Source organism: Mustela putorius, unplaced genomic scaffold (assembly GCF_011764305.1).
Source record: "Mustela putorius furo isolate JIRA1106 unplaced genomic scaffold, ASM1176430v1.1 tig00003898_pilon_pilon_pilon, whole genome shotgun sequence".
NCBI classification, from domain to species: domain Eukaryota; kingdom Metazoa; phylum Chordata; class Mammalia; order Carnivora; family Mustelidae; genus Mustela; species Mustela putorius.
In genome coordinates this window covers 28,292,988-28,312,269 of record NW_025422047.1, presented here as the reverse complement: position 1 = coordinate 28,312,269, position 19,282 = coordinate 28,292,988, and the positions used below count along the sequence as shown (strand labels likewise).

Below are 19,282 nucleotides of genomic sequence, written 5' to 3'. Positions count from 1 at the left end.
AAGGTAAGAAAAAGAGAAAATTGCAATAGTGGATTAAAATACTATTTTACAAGGGAAGTTCTTGCTTACTGAATTTTTAAGAGTAACATTTGGGGTTTTTATAAGTGATAAGTTGAATAAATTACAGGTCCTGCAGTTGTCAGTCATCACCTTGCTCGACTTCTCCTATTGTGGAAGTGTGTCTTTCCACTGTCTCCTAAAGATCTAGAAACAGAAAAGAGCCGAGGAGATTCATTTACATGGCAGGTAACCCTGGAAGGACGAGCTGGTGCACTCTGTGGTAGGTATAGTTTAGTCTTTGTTTCTCCCTTTCCTTTGGCTTTTTCCCACTCTTTTACTTTCCACATATTTATATCTTTTAATGGCAAAAATATCTACTTATGGTGGTTTTTATAATTGGACATAATTAGTGATTATAACAGATACATGATAAACCAAATTTTTAGAATTCCTGATCCTGATTCTTAGATGTAGTCTAGTTGAGAACTCTCAAGATTGTTCTGTCTTAAGCAGGCATCCAAGAAATATTAGACTTGGATTTAATTTGCATTAATTAAGTATAGTTTCCATTTAGTTTTTTATATATGAAAGTTGTACCCTTATATAATATATGAACCATTAAAAAATAGTATCTACCATGAATATTTGAACTAAGGAATTGGTGTTTCTGGAAAGACATGGAAACATTGGTTTTGGTTTTATTTGTTTATTCATGGCATTTTTACTCTTAAATAAAACAATTTTGAAATTAACCTTGAAACTCAGTCTAATTTTAAAATGCTCATTTTATTCTACATATGAAATAACTCCTTATAAAAAATTATGTGTTTCAGGTAACATCTGCAAGAACCTAACAATGCTGGCTAAAATGTCATCATGGTTCTGCAGAATTAGTGTAGAACTGGCAGACTTGAGGTTTTAAGCTAATTTATTCTTCTACTTCTGAGCTCAGGGGTTGAGTAAAACCCCAAAAAAGCAACATTTTGTTAACTTGGTTGTTGATTTCTTTTAGTGATTTAGTGATTCTAGAAACTGTGTTTTTTTACCTTGATTAGACGTAAAAAACATTAGCCTCCTTTTTATGCTAGAGTTTCATGATTTTTTTTAGCACATTTCTTTATTCCTCTAATAAAAATGCAAATGCTGTACCATTAATGAGTGCTTTTTTCATGGTTCATTACATTCTGTGAAGTAAAAGTCTATTCTATTTTTCAGCTATCAAGAGTTTTGTTTCCCACTGTGGTGATCTCCTTACTGAGGAAGTAATTCAGCGTCTTCTTCCACCACTTCCTTGTGCTGTGGATTTGCTAATTCAGTAAGGATCTTCTATTTAGATTTGATAATAAAAAAAAATTTTAATAGCAATCAGGTATCCTCTGATCATGTAATATATGTGTAATACATTAATAAGGCCAAGTTTCTATGGTTGGTGAATGATTTTCCTATTGCAGTCGAAGGCACACATTTAGTTACATGGTTTTTTTTTTTTAGGCTAGGAACTTGGGAAAAAATGCATATTAAAGGGGAAGCAAAGTTACTTGGTGGTTATTGTATCTTCCAAACAGTCAGATTTAACCAAGAAATTAAATATTAAGCCTGTTAACCTTTTTAGGTATGCGTCTTATTGGTTTGTTAGTGTTATTCTGTGTTTGTAAGAACCAGATGATTGTTAACAATTTTAGTTTTTTTGTTTCTATATTTCATAATTTTGACTTATATGCTAAGAAAACAGAGAAAATCTAATTTATGTCATGAGCATTTGTAATTTCCAAATTAACGTATAGTTTTTTAAAAGGTAATTGTATAAAACTGAGTATATTACAGAAAAATAAATCAAAATATAGCTTATATAGTATAATAAAATTAACACCTGTGCACCAACACAACCAGAGCAGAGGTTAGTAAATGTTTGCTGTAAAGGACCAGATTTTAAACATCATAAACTTTGCAAGCCATGTAGTCTCTATTACATCTACTCAGTTCTGTTGTAGCTCAAAAGCAGTCATAAATAATCTGAAAATGAGTGAATGTGGCTATGTTCCAGTAAAACCTGATTTACAAGAACAGACAATGGGCCAGATTTAGCTATCCTTAACTAGAACATTAATAATACTATTGAAGTTATCTGTGAGTTCCTGTCTAATACCATTCTTCCCACTTTATTCTTAAGGTGATCACTCTCCTGATTTTTGTCATTCCCTTGCATTTTTAAAAAGTGCATCCCATATATATGTTTCCCTAAAGAGTGCATTGTATAGTTTCACTTGGTTTTGATCAGGTATATGGTATATTGTTTCTGAGACTTTTTTACTCATCATTGTTTGTAAACTTCATGTATGAGTAAGTTTGTTCATTTGTTTTGGTTGCTATATAGTATTTAATTGGGTGTGCATATAGCAACTTACCTACTTCTGTCATTGAAATATCTAAATATATATTTTTATTATGTATTATATAACCAAATACATATATTTTCCAAAATTTTTGTATGTTTCTGTCAATAGTATATATGAGTGCCCTTTGATCCACTTCTTCACTAACACTCAAACATCATTTCTGGCCCATCCAGGAGGTATAAATTGGTATCTCATTATGATTTTAATTTATATACTGATTCCTGATTATTTGTCATTTTATATATTTATTAGTTCTCATTATTTCCCCTTCTAGGAATTCCCTGTTCATGCATCTCTTTACCTATTTTTAGATAAAATAGTTTTGAATTAACAGGCATTCTTTTTTTTTTTTTTAAGATTTATTTATTTATTTGACAGACAGAGATTACAAGTAGGCAGAGAGGCAGGCAGAGATATAGAGGAGGAAGCAGGCTCCCTGCTGAGCATCATCGGGCTCTCTGCTCAGCAGGGAGCCTGCTTCCTCCTCGCTCTCTGCCTGCCTCTCTGCCTACTTGTGATCTCTGTCTGTCAAATAAATAAATAAATTTTTTATTTATATAAAATATATATAATATGTACTATATATTATATATAATTACATAAATTATATAAATATATAATTATATAAAAATATAATTTTATTATGTCTTTTAAAATAAATAAATAAATGAAGTACATATTACATTTCCTTAATTGTTCTGACTATTCAAGGTCTGGTTTAGGGGATTTTTTTGCTTGTTTATTGATTAGATTTATTCCTAATGATTTTCACAATGTATCTTTATCTTCAAATTTTTTGGCATAAAGTTCTTCATAGTATTCTCTTACCTTTTTCATCTCTGCCTTTATCTGTCATGTCCCTTTCTCCCTTCCCATTGTTTTCACTATGCCTTCTGTTTTGTTTTTCCTGATCCATCTCTTGAGTAGTGTATAATTCTCCTAATAGAGACTATGGCTATAAATTTCCTACTAAGGTTCCAGTTATTAAATTCCTTTTTTTTTTTTTTAAAAGATTTTACTTATTTATTTGACACAGAGAAAGATCACAAGTAGCCAGAGAGGCAGGTGGAGTGAAAGGGGGAAGCAGGCTCCCTGCTGAGCAGAGAGCCCAATGTGGGCCTGGATCCCAGGACCCTAAGATCATGACCTGAGGCGAAGACAGAGACTTTAACCCAGTGAGCCACCCAGGCGCCCCTAGTTACTGAATCCTTAAAGTAATGCTACTCATTGTTTTCATTTTTTCAGTTTTAAGTATTTTAAATTTCATTATAATTTCTTTGAGTTTTTTAGAAGTATGTTTATAAATTCCTATATGTATAGAATAGTTTTTTAGTTTATAGTTTTGTTAGTGATTTTTAACTTAATTGCATAATTATATTTAATGAATACAATTTGTGTATTACCTCTACTTTTATTTTCATTTTTTTTAACTTATTTATTTAAGCAATTTCTACACCTAGCATGTGGCTCAAACTCACAACCCCAACACAAAGAGTTGCATGCTCTACCATCTGAGCCAGCCAGGAACCCCTATTCCCTGTCCTTTTAAATTTGTCAAGACTTGCTTATAACAAATGTATTTTGTTAAAAGTTCTGTGTTCCATCTGTCTTCACTAATTTTTTATCTACTTGAGCTATCAGTAATTGAGAGTGAAGTGTTCAACTCTTCCACTGTGATGGTGGGTTTATAATTTTTTTCTATAGTTCTGTTAATTTTTGCTTTTTCATATTTTGAGACTAGTTAATTGGGTACATAGAATTATATCCTCCTAATGAATTGAATCTTTTATCATTATACAGTATACAGATAATCTCTTTATCCTTAATAATACTTCTTGATTAAAGTCTAATTTATGGGTTATTAATATGTGTGGTATGTCTTTTTTCTTGACACTGTGTTTTTAGCTGTGTCTCATAAACTGCATATAGTTATCTTTTTTAATTGAATTTAACAGTTTCTGCTTTAAACTGGCAATTTGTGGATTTCTTCATCCAACTTGTTATGTATTTTGTTGGTTCGTGCCTTTTAGCAGTTCTGAAAAAGTGGCTCTTATCTCTTTGTCATTTTGCATTCTTTTTAACTTTTCTTTTGGGGTTCCAGATAAATTTTGAATCTTTTCATTTCGTCTTCCATGTCTCCTCATTTTTCTAATATTTTTTCCTCCTTTTATTTCTCTGCTGCATTCTGGGTAATTTCTTCAGCTCTCTCTTCCAGTTCACTAATTCTCTTTTCAGCTGGGTTTAATCTGATATGCCTGTGCCTCTTCCAGGACTTGGGATCTGCCAGTTCTTGGGAACCCCCTCAAGAGATTTTTATTTTATCTACCCTTACTTTGCCATGAACATAAACTCAATACAGATTCTTGTGTTGGTATTGGTATTTGTGAACACAAAATACCATCCTGATTTTAGCTCATATTTTGTTTCAAACTTTTTATGAACCTGGAGGTGTAGCCTTGGAAAAGTCCCTTTCTGCAAGCCTCGCAGTTACAGGTTATCTTTTATCAATCCAAGTGGATTTATAGCTGAAGGCCCTCCAAAGACTCTGCATCCTCCTGATAGAAGCAGAAACCACTGGCAATGCTTTCGTAAATTCTTAATGTGTTTTATTCGTCTTATTGACTTTAAGAAAAAAATACACGCACACATATTCCTCTGAACTAAATTCTGTTGTATTTAAACCAAGTAAATGTGGAATTTTTAAAAATATAGTACATAATTTCTTAACTTCTTGTTAATATAATTGAAATTGTTTTTATATGCCATCTGTAATTTTCTTACCCGGTTTTAAAGAAATAAAAAAAAATGTAGTGGATTTATTCTTAGCTTCATAACTAAACAATTCTACCTAGGTTTTATAAATGTTTTGTTTATGTTCTTAACTGTACTGAATGATATAAACTGGTATCAACTTTTTAAAAATACAGTGACAACTCAGAAATTAACTAATTTCTTCCAGAAACTAGAAATAGTAGGTATCAGTTTTCCAGAAAAATACAAATGAATAAACATTGCCAGAATTCTTAGAGTACCCAGAATCCTCATGCTGTAACAATTTAGTGGATTTATTCCAGTGGCACACTAAAAGTAATTCCATTGTATTTTGGTATTGTTAAAAAGATGGAGACCATACTCCATTTGATAACATGGTATCTTGCAAAGAGCAGTAATCCATTAATAAATATTTTTTAGAAGAGTGAACATCAGTAAAATGATACCTTAATACCAGTAGTGGAAATGAATAGAAGATTAAAAAGTACATGGGGGCACCTGCGTGGCTCAGTGGGTTAAAGCCTCTGCCTTCGGCTCAGATCCTGATTCCAGGGTCCTGGGATCAAGCTCTGCATCGGACTCTCTGCCCAGCAGGGAGCCTGCTTCCTCCTCTCTGTCTGCCTGCTTCTCTGCCTACTTTTGATCTCCATCTGTCAAATAAATAAATTAAATATTTAAAATTTTAAAAAAAGAAATTTAAAGTACATGAAAGTGAAAGAAGAGATTTTGTGATTGAAACTTTTAGGGAAACACTGGCTTGGCTTGTGCTTTATTAAAAGAGAATCTGGGATGCCTAGGTAGCTCAGTCAGTTAGGCATCTGCCTTCAGCTCGGGTCATGATCTCAGGATCCTGGGATTGAGTCCCACATGAGGCTCCACTGCTCAGTGGGGAGTCTGCTTCTCCCTCTGTCCCTCCCCCTGCTCATGCGTCTCCCTCTGCCTGTCCCCCTGCTCATGTTCTCTCTCTGTCAAAGGAATAAACAAAATATTTTTAAAAACTAAAAAAGAATAAGAGAAAATTTGTTTTATGATCTTAGCATATTTTGATACTTTTTTCCTATTTGGTGTTGGTATTCCAGATCAAGTTTCAAACAAAAACTTGGATTTTACCTGCATATTTATTTTTCCTGTTTGTTTCCTTCCATATATGATTCCTTTTTCAAATAATAGACTTTTATTTTATTTTATTTACAAATGCCAAGTTGTAAATTGTGGAATTTCCCAAGTTTGTTTTTAGACAAAATACTGATGGCCTTAGAGATGGAAATTGAATATACAGTTTTGTTGTATAAAGTGTGATAGAAAACATGGTAGAATAATTTCCATGTGTGATACTTTATAATAACTCTCATAACTTATCATCACACTTTTTTTAAAGGAAAAAAGGAAACATAAAAGCATTTATGTTTACTATTCAGTATTTTTATGTTATATAACTTACACATTTAAGATACACTTTTTTTTTTTATTTTAAGGCTTTCTTCAGTGCTAAGAACATATGGAAGCACTTTGAAAACACCATCAGTAGTTTATAAACAAAGGCTTTATGAATTACTGATTTTATTACCTCCTGAAACCTATGAAGGTATGTGCTTTAAACCAAAACGTTTTACTGTTTGTGGCTAGGACAGTAATAACCCAGATGAATGAATGAATGATACGATGTTTATTAGTACCTTATTTCTAGGAGGTTTAGTGAGTTCAATCTTAACTATTATATTCATCATTATACAGTAAATAAAGTAAATTTTTTTTAAACCTACTTTTTAACGTCTTGCTTTCTTTTCTTCTCCGGGGAAAAAAGTCCCTAGAGTTCCACCATGTGGAAGAGAATGAGTCACAAAGATTGGTCTTGAGTCTACTTTAGGATTTGGTACAGAATATATAATATAAGTCTATTAGACATTTGACCATTTCTGATTTCCTTCTACATTGATGATCTAATGCACACATTTTGTTTCACTGTTCCATTCTTCGCTATGCCCAAACAGAAGTTTAATACTGAACTACCAAGGTATAATTGATTTTATAAAGTTTAGAGAGTAGGTTTTGCCTTTATTGGGTTCAAATATGACCTTAGGTTACTGGTATACTATGATTGGTAAAATAAACTTGTCCCTGTTTTAAAATTAGTTCTAAAAACTTTCTTGTAAATTTGAAACACAATTTTAAGAAAATATATTGCTACTGCTGAATTACCTAAGATGCTTGTTTTAAGAGGTGAAAGTTGTAAATGGTCTCCATTGGGAACTTCATTATTCTTTTAGTCTTAATAGTTTTCAGCCAAACATATTAAGTTGATTATTACTTCAGATCTGCTCCTTATAAAAATACATTCATTGGCTTGTATCTATTCTGCAGACAAATGCAGTGTAATAAATACAGTCATTCAAAATATTCACCTGTACTTCTATTTTGGCCTTTATTATTACGTGAGTGATATTGTTCCCACTGCCTTTCTTCCTGGCTCACAAATGTCCCTAGCAAAATATTTATTACAAAGTAATAAATGTAGTATAAGAAGACACTAAATGTAGTATAAGAAGAACTAGGAAAAAATGGGTAATTGTATCAAAAGAATCATTTCTGTATGCTAGACACTGTGGTAGAAATTGTATATATTATTACCTCATTTATATTAGGATAATAGAGTGAGCTGGTTACATTTCCCTTATTTGACAGATAAAGGCATAGAGAAGTTAAAAAAAACAACTCAAGAACATATATGCAGTAAATAGTGGAATCAGGATTATAGATCTGCTTTGTGCTGTGGTGCATATCTATTTACAGATAACCTACCAGAGACTTAACAAATCGTAAAGGTTTAGTGATAGGTCCTTCTCACTATGTACTATCTCTTAGTATAAAAGAGCTACCTGCCAGATAAAAAAGCCCTAAAGATAATTTCTATGTTCTACACCTCCGATAGCTATCAGGTTCTGGCAAAAACAATTCCCTTTAGACATTTATATCAATTATGCCATATTTTGGAGTTTATTTTTAAACTACAGATTAAAAAAAACTGATTTCTTTTTCATGTCTTCATTAAACATAGAATACCAGAATTTCAACTTAAGATCTTAAGTGTATCTTCTAATAAATGATAATGTAAGTCTGCCCTTAAAAGACTTAAAGAAAAAAACAAAGTCTCATACTTTTTTCTCAGAATTGGAGTTTGGGAATGCAGTCAGAAGTCCTAAAGGAATAATGAATGTAAAGTGTATAGATTTTAAATCAGTTCCAGAGTGTTCACTGGGAGACAAAGTCAGGAATTACCATAAATTTCTTGAAAAATAGAATCTTTATTTACCCTCTTTATCTTTTTCAAATGTATCTATTTATCTAACATTACTTAAAGAAGAATTCGTTCATAGAAACGTGAAAATATGGAGGTATTAATAGTTTTATGTTTCAACCAAAAATAATAATTTGCCATTCCGTGGTTATCATTTTCCCATCTTTAAAACTATAGAAATAAAATAAAGGATTTTTTTCCTTAAAGACTTTTGATTTTTTTTTTCCCTAGGCAAAAAACTTTATTAAATCTTGTTTCAAACTTTATTCCCAGGCTGCTTCAGCTTAATAAACTGCAAAGAATGAATTGTGTATAAGCAAAAACTGAAAAGAGCTACAGTGTCCAAGGGGCTTGGGCTTAAAAATATTAGAGATCTAGATTTTATCAGATCCATGAACAAAATTTTAAAAAGCAGTCATAATATAAGATAGCAGCTCCCAGTAACTTCTTTAAGTTTTATCTTCTTCAGAAGTTGACTCAATTCAGTTTGCTTCATTCTTGGAAGCGTCATCAAAATTCTCCACAAGATGTGGAACTTCATCATCATCATCCTCTCCGGTAGCAAGTGGTGCTTTTCCATCCACAGATTGTTTGGGCAGAGCTTCAGCCAGTCTTCTTAAACTAGTCAGACTGTCTGCACCAAGTTGGTTTAAGATACTGGGTAGCATTTCTGTCAGCTGCTTTGTCTCAGCATGGCCTATAATGGTGAAAGTGTTCGCTGCCAGCGATGCCTGAACTTTGGGGTTGTTAAAGTGGATCACTGTTCCTTGGTTTGTGAACATAGTCACTTCTTCAATACCAGAGATATTGTTTACCCCTAACTTCTTTAATGAGAACTGAAGTTATTTATCATTTGCTGTGTTCTATGAACCACCTTCTTCTTTCGGCGAGCAGTTCCTTTCCCACCAATGCGCACTTGTGCTTGCAGTTTGGCGAGTTTCTCCTGGTTCGTGATAGTTTCTTTCATCTTGTTGGAGCGGAAATGGGACCGTGCGGGGGACTAGGGTTGGCGCTCAGGGGGTCTTGGGCGGAGCAGCCGAGATTAGGTGCACACACACGGGGACACAAGATGGCAGCTAGAGGAAGGCCGGAAGTGATCAAAGACTTGATTTTTTTAATGGCATTCTGTTTTGATATATTTATATGTAGGGTGCATAAAAGAACTTTACCATTAAAATATGAACTGACATTTAAAATAATGCCTCATCATACAATAATAACCTGTAGTAATTTCTGAGTCTTTTAACACTAAATGAAATAGTAGTCTTTAAAGTTATATATCTCATTAATTCAAAATATGGCTAAGTAAAGAAACAAATTTAAAGTTCTGATGATATTGGTTGATACAATAAATTGTCAAAAAGTAAGTTTATAAGGCAGAGTAAGAAATTGCTTTTGTTACGAGAATGTAAATGACTTTATTTTATGGTTGTCAAGCAGATGCAGACTTTTTTATGCTTAACTGGCAAAGCCACCCAGGGAGAACTTAAATGAGACTTGAAATATATCTACTAGTTATAACACATAGACTTTACTTAGATCTTGATTCAAACAAAAGCAAACAAAAACAAGCATTTATGAGACAATTGAAAATTTGAACACTGAATGGGTGTTTGATGTTTAGTGTTTTTTAAAACATGGTATTAGAATAGTTTAAAATGTCCTTAGCTTTCAGTGATACACAAGGAAATACTTACAGATGAATATTATGACTTCTAGGGTTTACTTCAAAATAATATGGGAGGTGGTGAGATAGTGGATGGAGGTATAGCGAAACAGAATTGATTCAGCAGGTCAAGCTGCGTGACAGTCGTATGCTGAAGTGGCATGGAGTTATGTCTTCTTCTGTATATGTTTGAAATTTTCCGTAATAGAAAACATGTCCAGGGCACCTGGCTGGCTCAGTTGTTAAGCATCTGCCTTTGGCTCAGGTCATGATCCGAGCATCCTGGGATCAAACCCCGCATCAGGCTCCCTGCTTAGTGGGAAGCCTGCCTCTCCCTCTCCCACAGCCCCTGCTTGTGTTCCCTCTCTTGCTGTCTCTTTCTCTGTCAAATAAGTAAATAAAATCTTTTTTAAAATAAACAAAAATAAAAAACTTGTCAAATGTTTGTAAATTTTTTTAGGCTGTGATTTTTTAAATAAATATAATTTATCTGCTTTTTTATTTGTCTTTTTTTTTTTAATTCTGTTTTTGTCCTTCATGTCATTTAATTTAAAATTATGGTAATATTTCTTCATTATCATAAGGTATATACACACACATATTTTGAGATGTTTTTACAGTATCTATTCTGAGTCTTGTGACCAGTAACACCAGTTGAGCCATTTTTTTGTAGCATATTTTTTAAGGATGAAATAAAATCTTTGGCTGTAATAGATTAAAGTTAGCTGATGTTTAGCTTAAAGTTCTGCCTGGCTTTTTTTTAACCCTGTACTCTAACCAGTTAACTGCTTGTAATAAATCGCTAATTGCTGTTTTCTATAACTCAACAGGAAATCTTTGTGCTCTCCTCAAAGAGCTGGCTGCTGACTTGACTGCCTCTGATATACAGGTGGCAGCATCTGCATTTTTACTTCCACCCTTCTGTCATCGGGATGATCTTGTGATATTAAGTCCTTTGCTACAAGAGACTGACCATAGATTTATTGAAGAGCAGGTATAGTCATTTTCAATAAACTCTTGGGTTAACTCATTCTGTGAACAGTCATTTTAATACCTTTATATATTTGTTTTGTTTTAGCTCCTGCTTGGTAATGGTATTGCTTGTGGCAGCTTGGAGTATGACCCCTATTCTATTTATGAGAAAGATGTAGAGGGAAATTCAGTGCCTAAGCCCTTACCTCCAGTACTGTCAGTTATTAGCTCTGCAGTCAAGCTCTTTGGAGTTGTATGTGCTCATGTGGGAGAAGCTCAAAGGTAAATCATCTTTAGTAGTTCACATATTTTGAAATACAATATTTAATAATTGGTTATTGGTTCAGTAAATGCATAATAGAGAACTGATGCATAAGAAAAATGTCATAAGTTCTCATTAGTGTGGTGCCTGGGTGGGGCAGTCAGTTAAGCGTCCGACTCTTGGTTTCTCAGGTTGTGATCTCATGAGACTGGGCCCTGCACCAGGCTCTGGGCTCAGCACAGCATCTGCTTGAGAGTCTCTTCCTCTCCTTCCTGTCCCCACCCTGCACTGGTTCTGTTTTTCAGAAAGTTCTTTATAAAAGAGTTCTTACAGATGACAGGTGTAGGTATGATAAAGGCTCTTGTTTAATTATTCATCTGGCAAATATTTAATAAGTAATTAAGTCAGTGATTAAATTAAACTGAAAACTGCTAGGCTTTGTTGGGGATGCTGCACTTTACCCACAATTACCTTATCATCTAGCTGAAAATACAAATAGAAAAATGGAGTGGTGAAAAAAAAGAACAAAAGCTCAGTGATATTAGAATTTTGATTTATGAGCTATTGTTACAAAGAAGAATGCTGCTTTTCTGCTTAGATTAGGTCTCTTAAGTTTTCTTACTTCAAGGCTTTGTGGACCCATTATAGGTTTTTAGTTTGGTGGATTTCAAAAATTAGATTAAATTCATTAGTCTTAAGTTTGATAGATTTCAGTCCACTCAAAGTAGACTTCAGTTTTAAAATATCAAAGGCTAGTAATGGTTTCTTACTGAAAATTAGTTTCATAATTGATAATTGAGGTAATACCTTTCTTGGAGATCAAAAAACTACTTACTGTTTTTACATAAAACAATTGTTTTTATGTGAGATACTGAATGCAATGTGAATTTTTCCTATAGGCTCTGCTGTTTAACAATTTATAAATTAGTAACTATCCTCATTTATTCATATTCTCTTCTTCCCTTTCTCCTCTTTCTCTCTCTCTCTCATTCACTTCCTCTTTCTCTCTTCCTCCCTCCCCACTCCCTCTTACCCTTCCTTCCTTCTTGTCTGCCTCTGGCGTGCTAAACCAAAAATAACATGTAACTAGATACATAGCTTTTATATCACTTTATCTAGTTATGTTTTCCAGAGAATATCAATTAGGTAGGGAATTTTCCTTGGTCTGTTTTGATGAAGACTTGCTAAAATATTTGAATCTTGTCAGCAACACATTTTGCGGGGGTAGGGGGGTGGTTTATTTGCTTTCTTTTTTAAAGTAAGCTCTAGGCCCAACATAAACTCACAATCCCAAGATCAGGAGTTATGTGTACTACACCAGCTACCAGTCAGGCACCCCAGGAACACATTTTTTAAACATGTCTTTGGATAGTTTACTTTCATTAGATAGAAAAGTGAATAAAGCTTGTGTTGTTTTTTTATGTTGATTTTTAATAGCCTCGTGTCATTTTATTTTAAACAATGATAATATTTGCTCAGTATTGCAAGATATACACACACACACACGCACATTGAGATGTCTTTTCAGAACTTAAATTTTAAAAGATGATGTTTTTCCTAAATTTATTTATAACCCATAGTTCCCTGTGTGTACTGTAACTATAAAGTTGTGGTTATAACATATTTAAGACAATATATAACCAAATTATAAATGAATGCTGTAGCACTAAAAGATGAGAGGAAAATCATAGTAGTCTGGAATATTGAAAGAAGCATTGATAGAGGGACGACAAGACTGGGTGGCTCGGTTGGTTAAGTGTCTGCCTTCTGCTCAGGTCATGATCCCCGGGTCCTGGAATCGAGTTCCGCATCAGGCTCCCTGCTCAGAGGGGAGCCTGCTTGTCCCTCTTCCTGCTGCTCCCCCTGCTTGTGCTCTCTCTTTGGTAAATAAAATAAGATAAGATATAAAATATAAAACTAATAAAACTGATAGACGGGCGCCTTGATGGCTGAGTTGGTTGAGTGTCCCAGTCTTTGGTTCCATCTGGGGATGTGATCTCATGGGTGGTGAGATCCAGCCTGAGCTCAGCTGGGAGTCTGTCTACTTCAGATTCTCTCTCTCCCCCTTTCTTAATCTCAAATAAATAAATCTTGGGGCACCTGGGTGGTTCAGTCAGTTAAGTGTCTGCTCTCAGCTCAGGTCATGATCCCAGGGTCCTGAGATCAAGCCTTGCCTTAGGCTCCCTGCTCAGTAGGGAGTCTGTGTCTCCCTCACCCTCTGCCTGCCGCTTCCCCTGCTTGTGTTCTCTCTCTGTCAAATAAATAAATAAAATCTTAAAAATAAATAAATACATATTTAAGGAAAAAAAGAATTGATATGGTGGGAGTGAATCAGTTTGTAACCATTTTATACAGCATACAGTTTAAAATAATTTGGATTAATATAGCAGTAACTACAGTGATGAAACAGGGATGGCCTTGTGAGGAAAAGATTTAAATTAAGCATATTCTTAAATGGTTCCACTAGCTCCTTTTGATAGGTCTAAGACAAAAAGTGAAAAAGAAAAGAATATATGTCTTATAAGCTTTCCTTTTTAAAAATTGATTTTATTGCTCTTTTAGAGAAGTTTTTTTTTCTTTAGGAAAATTATTTTTTTATTCTGTCTAAAATTTAATTAGCTTTAAAGTATGCTAAGTTTTTTTAACCTCACCTGGACTAAAATAGTATATAGAATGAATATATATTTCAGGGAGGAAAGGTTTTATTTATTTTAATAAAAATGTTGAGACCTGGAGTACCTGGGTGGCTCAGTTGGTTAAGCAACTGCCGTCGGCTCAGGTCATGATCCTGGAGTCATGCGATCAAGTCCCACATCCGTCTCCCTGTTTGGCAGGGAGTCTGCCTCTGCCTCTGAACTCTCCCTGCTCATGCTCACACTCTCTCTCAAATAAATAAATAAAATATATTTTTTAGAAAGATGTTGAAACCTGGTAAAAGCAAAACATACTATGTTTAGATTTTAACTGAATAAAAATAGTAGTCGGTACTTTGGGGATTTTTAAAGGAAATGGTCTGGCAGAATCCCAGATATAGAAAGTGGGTCATAAGCAGCTATCAGTAGTCTCCATTGGGTGTCTTTAGAGGACCAGAGAAGAGCAACTATATAAATAGGAAATTTAAGTTTTTAATTCCTTGTTATCCCAAATATGATACTTGTTTAAGATGCCAAATGCTTTTTCTTTTGGGTCTTTACATTTTTAAAGTAAAGAATGTTTTTAACCAAAGTCTCTATAATAGCAACTGAATATTTCAAAGCATTTTATCGTCATTGTGCTTAGCTTTGTGTTTAAACAGCTTAAAAGAAACTCTTATAACATGAGATTGCCCTAAGATTAGAAATGGGTTTTTCATATTTTATTTATACACTTAAAAATTAAATTATCGGGGAGCGCCTGGGTGGCTCAGTGGGTTAAAGCCTCTGCCTTCGGCTCAGGTCATGATCCCGGGGTCCTGGGATTGAGCCCCGCATCAGGCTCTCTGCTCAGCGGGGAGCCTGCTTCCCCCGCCCCCTGCCTACTTGTGATCTCTGTCAAATAAATAAATGAAATTTTTTTTTAAAAACTTAAATTATCTTTAAAAAAATTAAATTATCTTTTTTTTAAGGTTTTATTTATTTATTTGACAGAGATCACAAGTAGGCAGAGAGAGAGGAGGAGGAAGCAGGCTCCCTGCTCAGCAGAGAGCCCGATGCGATGTGGGGCTCGATCCCAGGACCATGGAATCATGACTTGAGCCAAAGGCAGAGACTTCACCCACTGAGCCACCCAGGTGTCCCAAATATTAAATTATCTTTAAATCATTTGCTTTTCTCTGTTTTGACTATAGGTTTCTAAAAATAAGAAAGCTGTGCAGGGGCACCTGGGTGGCTCAGTGGATTAAAGCCCCTGCCTTCTCAGACCATGATCCCAGGGTTCTGGGATCGAGCCCCACATCGGGCTCTCTGCTCAGTGGGGAGCCTGCTTCCCCCTCTTTCTCTGCCTGCCTCTCTGCTTACTTGTGATCTCTGTCTGTCAAATAAATAAAAATCTTTAAAATAAAATAATAATAAATAAAAATAAAACTTTGTATTGATAATTTTAAAGTACTAAAATGTTTAAGGTACTAGAATGTCGAGATAGTTTTATGCAGAAAAGAACTATGATTGATCTTGTGCATGTGTTGTTTGTGCTTACTTTGAAGCATTTCATACATAAATGCAAAGAATGAATTACTTAATTTCACCTGAAGATTGTTCTACCCTTGACAATACATTGCAGACACTTTGACGACCTTTTAAAATGTAGATTCTGATTTAATAGTATGGTATGCATATATGTTGGATATTGAAATTTTCAGAAACTCCTTAGGTAATTCTGATATGCAGCCAAAGTTGGGAACCACTGCTAAATGCTGTAAAATGGCTGATGGAGCGAGAGGAAAAGCATAGTGCTGAAAGGACATGTAAAACAATTCACAGAAGTGACATAAATAACTAGTGAACACATTCAATCCCAGACCCAAAATAATGTTTATATCCATCATAGTTAGAATTGTGAAAATTAGAAAATTGGTCTCCATCAGTAGAATGATTGAACAAATTGTAATTCATGTGCACAGTAAAATTTGGCCTCATGAAAGTTACCAAAGAATAAGAATGATTTGAAAGGTGCTTAGGAGGTAATGTTAAATGAGAAAAACAAGATTTAAAATTGTGTTAATACATAGTGTGATCCTAAGTACATTTTAAAGTATAGCTGGGACTTCAAAGAGCTGTGCTGATTCTCACTGACTATAGACAACATAAGTTGGCGCTACTTTTAAGATGAAGCAGTATATTTAAATCCAGTTAAGTCCTCTTACTAAGAACAAAAAAGTTGATGCAAGTAACTTTTAAGATAACCTTTTTTTTTTTTAAGATTTTATTTATTTATTTGACAGAGATCACAAGTAGGCAGAGAGGCAGGCAGGGGTGGGGTGGAGGGGTGGAAAACAGGCTCCCCGCTGAGCAGAGAGCCTGACGCGCCTTAGGATATCCTTTGATTAGAGGTACCTGGCTGGCAACATCAGTAGGATGTGTGACTCTTGATCTTGGGTGTGAGTTTGAACCTCACATTGGGCATAGAGTTTACTTAAGAAAGGAAAGCAAAGGGGCGCCTGGGTGGCTTGGTGGGTTAAGCCTCTGCCTTCAGCTCAGGTCATGGTCTCAGGGTCCTGGGATCCAGCCCTGCATTGGGCTCTCTGCTCAGCAGGGAGCCTGCTTCCCTTCCTCTCTCTCTCTCTGCCTGCTTCACCACCTACTTGTGATCTCTGTCTGTCAAATAAATAAATAAAATCTTTAAAAAAAAAAAAAGGAAAGAAAAAATAAGATACCATTTGTTTAGAAAAGAGTTATTGAGATAGAATTTGTCCATGTAAATATTTATGAAGTTATACTTTTGGGATTTTTTTCCCCTGCTCTCAAAATGACACAAAATTAAAATTTTTTTGCATTTTTTGTACTTTCTTTTCCTAAAATGTTAGAGTATGTTCAGCAATAGTTTATTTCATTTTAGCAGTTACCACAAAATAATGCAACAAAACAGATTAGTAGTATATACTCAGTAATGCCCTTTGGCTTAATTTATCTTTATTAACAAATTCAATGTTTTACTATTTGCTTTTAAATCTTGTTTCTGATTTTAGGCTTTTTATACTGGAACAGCTTTTGGACAGTATAAAGCACACAAAAGGAGCTCGTCAACAAATAGTTCAGTTACATGTTGTTTCTTCACTCTCTAGTTTCTTGAAGGTAATTGTTGTTGTTTTTTAATTTGGGTGTTTGATTAACTTTTTTTTCTAATATATGGCCAGTCAAATAGTTTGGAGGAAGGTTTAAATTGCTGCTTTTTTTCTTCCCTTTTTTTTAAAAAATATCCTAATGAAAAAATTTTGGGATTTGCAATTCCCCTTTTACTTTTTCTCTATGTAAAACTTGTTAGTCAGAAATTAAACCTAAAATCTTGACTTAGGACCATGTTTTAACCTACTTAGCCTAATATCCTATACCAGAGATATGGCCTATGAGTCAAATCTGGCTTATTGTTGCATTTATGGCTTATTGTTTCTAACTAAAATATAATACACTTCATTGGTTATTTTATGGAAATTCCTATTAATGTTCTACTGAACACATATATACTCTAGTGACAATTAATTACCATACTATTTGCTTGGAGATTTAAACTTCTAAAGAACTTTCTGTGAAAAATCAAATTATTTTGGGGTGTTCAGTATTTATGTGTGTGTGTGTGTGTGTGTGTGTGTTGAAGTAGCAATCCAAGTATTAGCACATTTGCTTAACCAGAATATTCATTCCAAACTGGATTAGAAAATTTACTACAGGAACAACTGGTTGGTTCAGTCTGTTAAGCATCTGAGTCTAAATTACAGCTCAGGTCATGATCTCAGGGTCATGACATTGAGCCCTGAGTCAGTCTCCACATTCAGCAGGGAGCTTCCTTGAGGTTCTCTCTCCCTCTACCTTTGCTCCTCACCCCACTTGCATTCACTCTCATACTCTCTTTTTCTCTAAAATAAATACATTCTTTTTTTAAAAGGAAATTAACTATAGTTGTAAGTTTGGATTATTCTTTACATGTTGCAGTATTTAGCTGGCTCCAAGGGACATTTGGGTCCAGAAGAAATGAGAAGACCTGTCCTAGCGTTGGTGATGGGAGCCCTAGAAAGTCCCAACCCCCTCTTGAGATGTGCAGCTGCAGAGGCATGGGCTAGATTAGCCCAAGTGGTTGATGATGGAGCTTTTACTGCTGCATTAGCTCAAGTTAGCTTTGACAAGTAAGTGAATTTCTTATTTAATACTCATAGACTGTGTGTCAAAACTGGGTATATGGCTTGTTGATTTTTTTGGAACTGGTGAAACTTCATTCTGGAGTTAACAGAAAAAAATTGATAAACACGTACTTTCAGATGAAGGGTCTCTCATCTTGGAACATAGAACTATTACTACTTCGGCTTTAATTTTTATATAATAAGAGAAAGATTACTAACATATGAGTGATATATTGGCTATCAGTGGAATGGACTCTGGGAGTAAGACATTTTTGGAGTTTTATTATGTAAAATATAGATAATAGGTAGTAATAACAATCTATCAGAAAGAGTAAAAGCTGTAGGCTATTAGGATCAGGAACCATAAACTATGTTTTCATTTTTGCCAACTCTGAGGTCATGAACAGAGAGTGAACCTCTCAGCTAGTTTTCCTGTGTCTTTTTTTTTTTTTTTAATTTTTTTTTTAAATTTTAATTCAATTAATTAGCATATAACGTATTATTGGTTTCAGAGATACAGGTCTGTGGCTCATCTGTCTTATATAATAGCCAGTGCTCATTACATCACGTGCCCTCCTTAATGGCCATCGCCCCATTACCCCATCCCTCCACTTCCCTCTCCTCCAGCAACTCTGTGTTCCTATGATTAATGAGTCTTTTATGGTTGTCTCCCTCTCTAGTTTCGTCTTGTTTTATTTTTCTTCTCTTCCCCTATGATCCTGTTTTGTTTCTTAAATCCCACATATCAGTGAGATCATATGATAATTGTCTTTCCCTGATTGGCTTAATTTCACTTAGCATAATACCCTCTAGTTCCATCCACATCAGTCTAATGGCAAGATTTCTGTATATATGTATACCACATCTTCTTTCTCCACTCATCTGGGATCGACATCTGGGCTCTTTCCATAGTTTGACTATTGTGGCCATTGCTGCTATAAACATTGGGATGCAGATGCCCCTTCAGATCACAACATTTGTATCTTTGGGGTAAATATCCTCTGTTTCAAATAGGAGGTTGTTAATACTACCCTGCCTGCTGAACAGTGTTAAGGTCAATGAGATAATAAATATGAAAGTAATATGAAAGAATAAAACAACCACAAATAAA

At 34.4% G+C, this 19,282-nt stretch overlaps 1 protein-coding gene and 1 pseudogene across 9 annotated transcripts in view; one reads left to right on the top strand and one right to left on the bottom strand.

Moving 5' to 3' along the window:
- Nucleotides 1-19,282, top strand: part of HEATR5A (HEAT repeat containing 5A) — a 111,753-nt gene that overhangs the window by 41,344 nt on the left and 51,127 nt on the right. For all 9 annotated transcript variants that reach the window (XM_013047443.2, XM_013047441.2, XM_013047442.2 and 6 more), the window contains 7 exons: nucleotides 128-280; nucleotides 1,216-1,315; nucleotides 6,644-6,753; nucleotides 10,960-11,123; nucleotides 11,208-11,383; nucleotides 17,026-17,131; nucleotides 17,987-18,177. In XM_013047443.2, coding sequence (XP_012902897.2) covers nucleotides 128-280; nucleotides 1,216-1,315; nucleotides 6,644-6,753; nucleotides 10,960-11,123; nucleotides 11,208-11,383; nucleotides 17,026-17,131; nucleotides 17,987-18,177 — 1,000 coding nt within the window. The remainder of the gene's footprint in view (nucleotides 1-127; nucleotides 281-1,215; nucleotides 1,316-6,643; nucleotides 6,754-10,959; nucleotides 11,124-11,207; nucleotides 11,384-17,025; nucleotides 17,132-17,986; nucleotides 18,178-19,282) is intronic.
- Nucleotides 8,783-9,445, bottom strand: LOC101680461 (annotated as a pseudogene).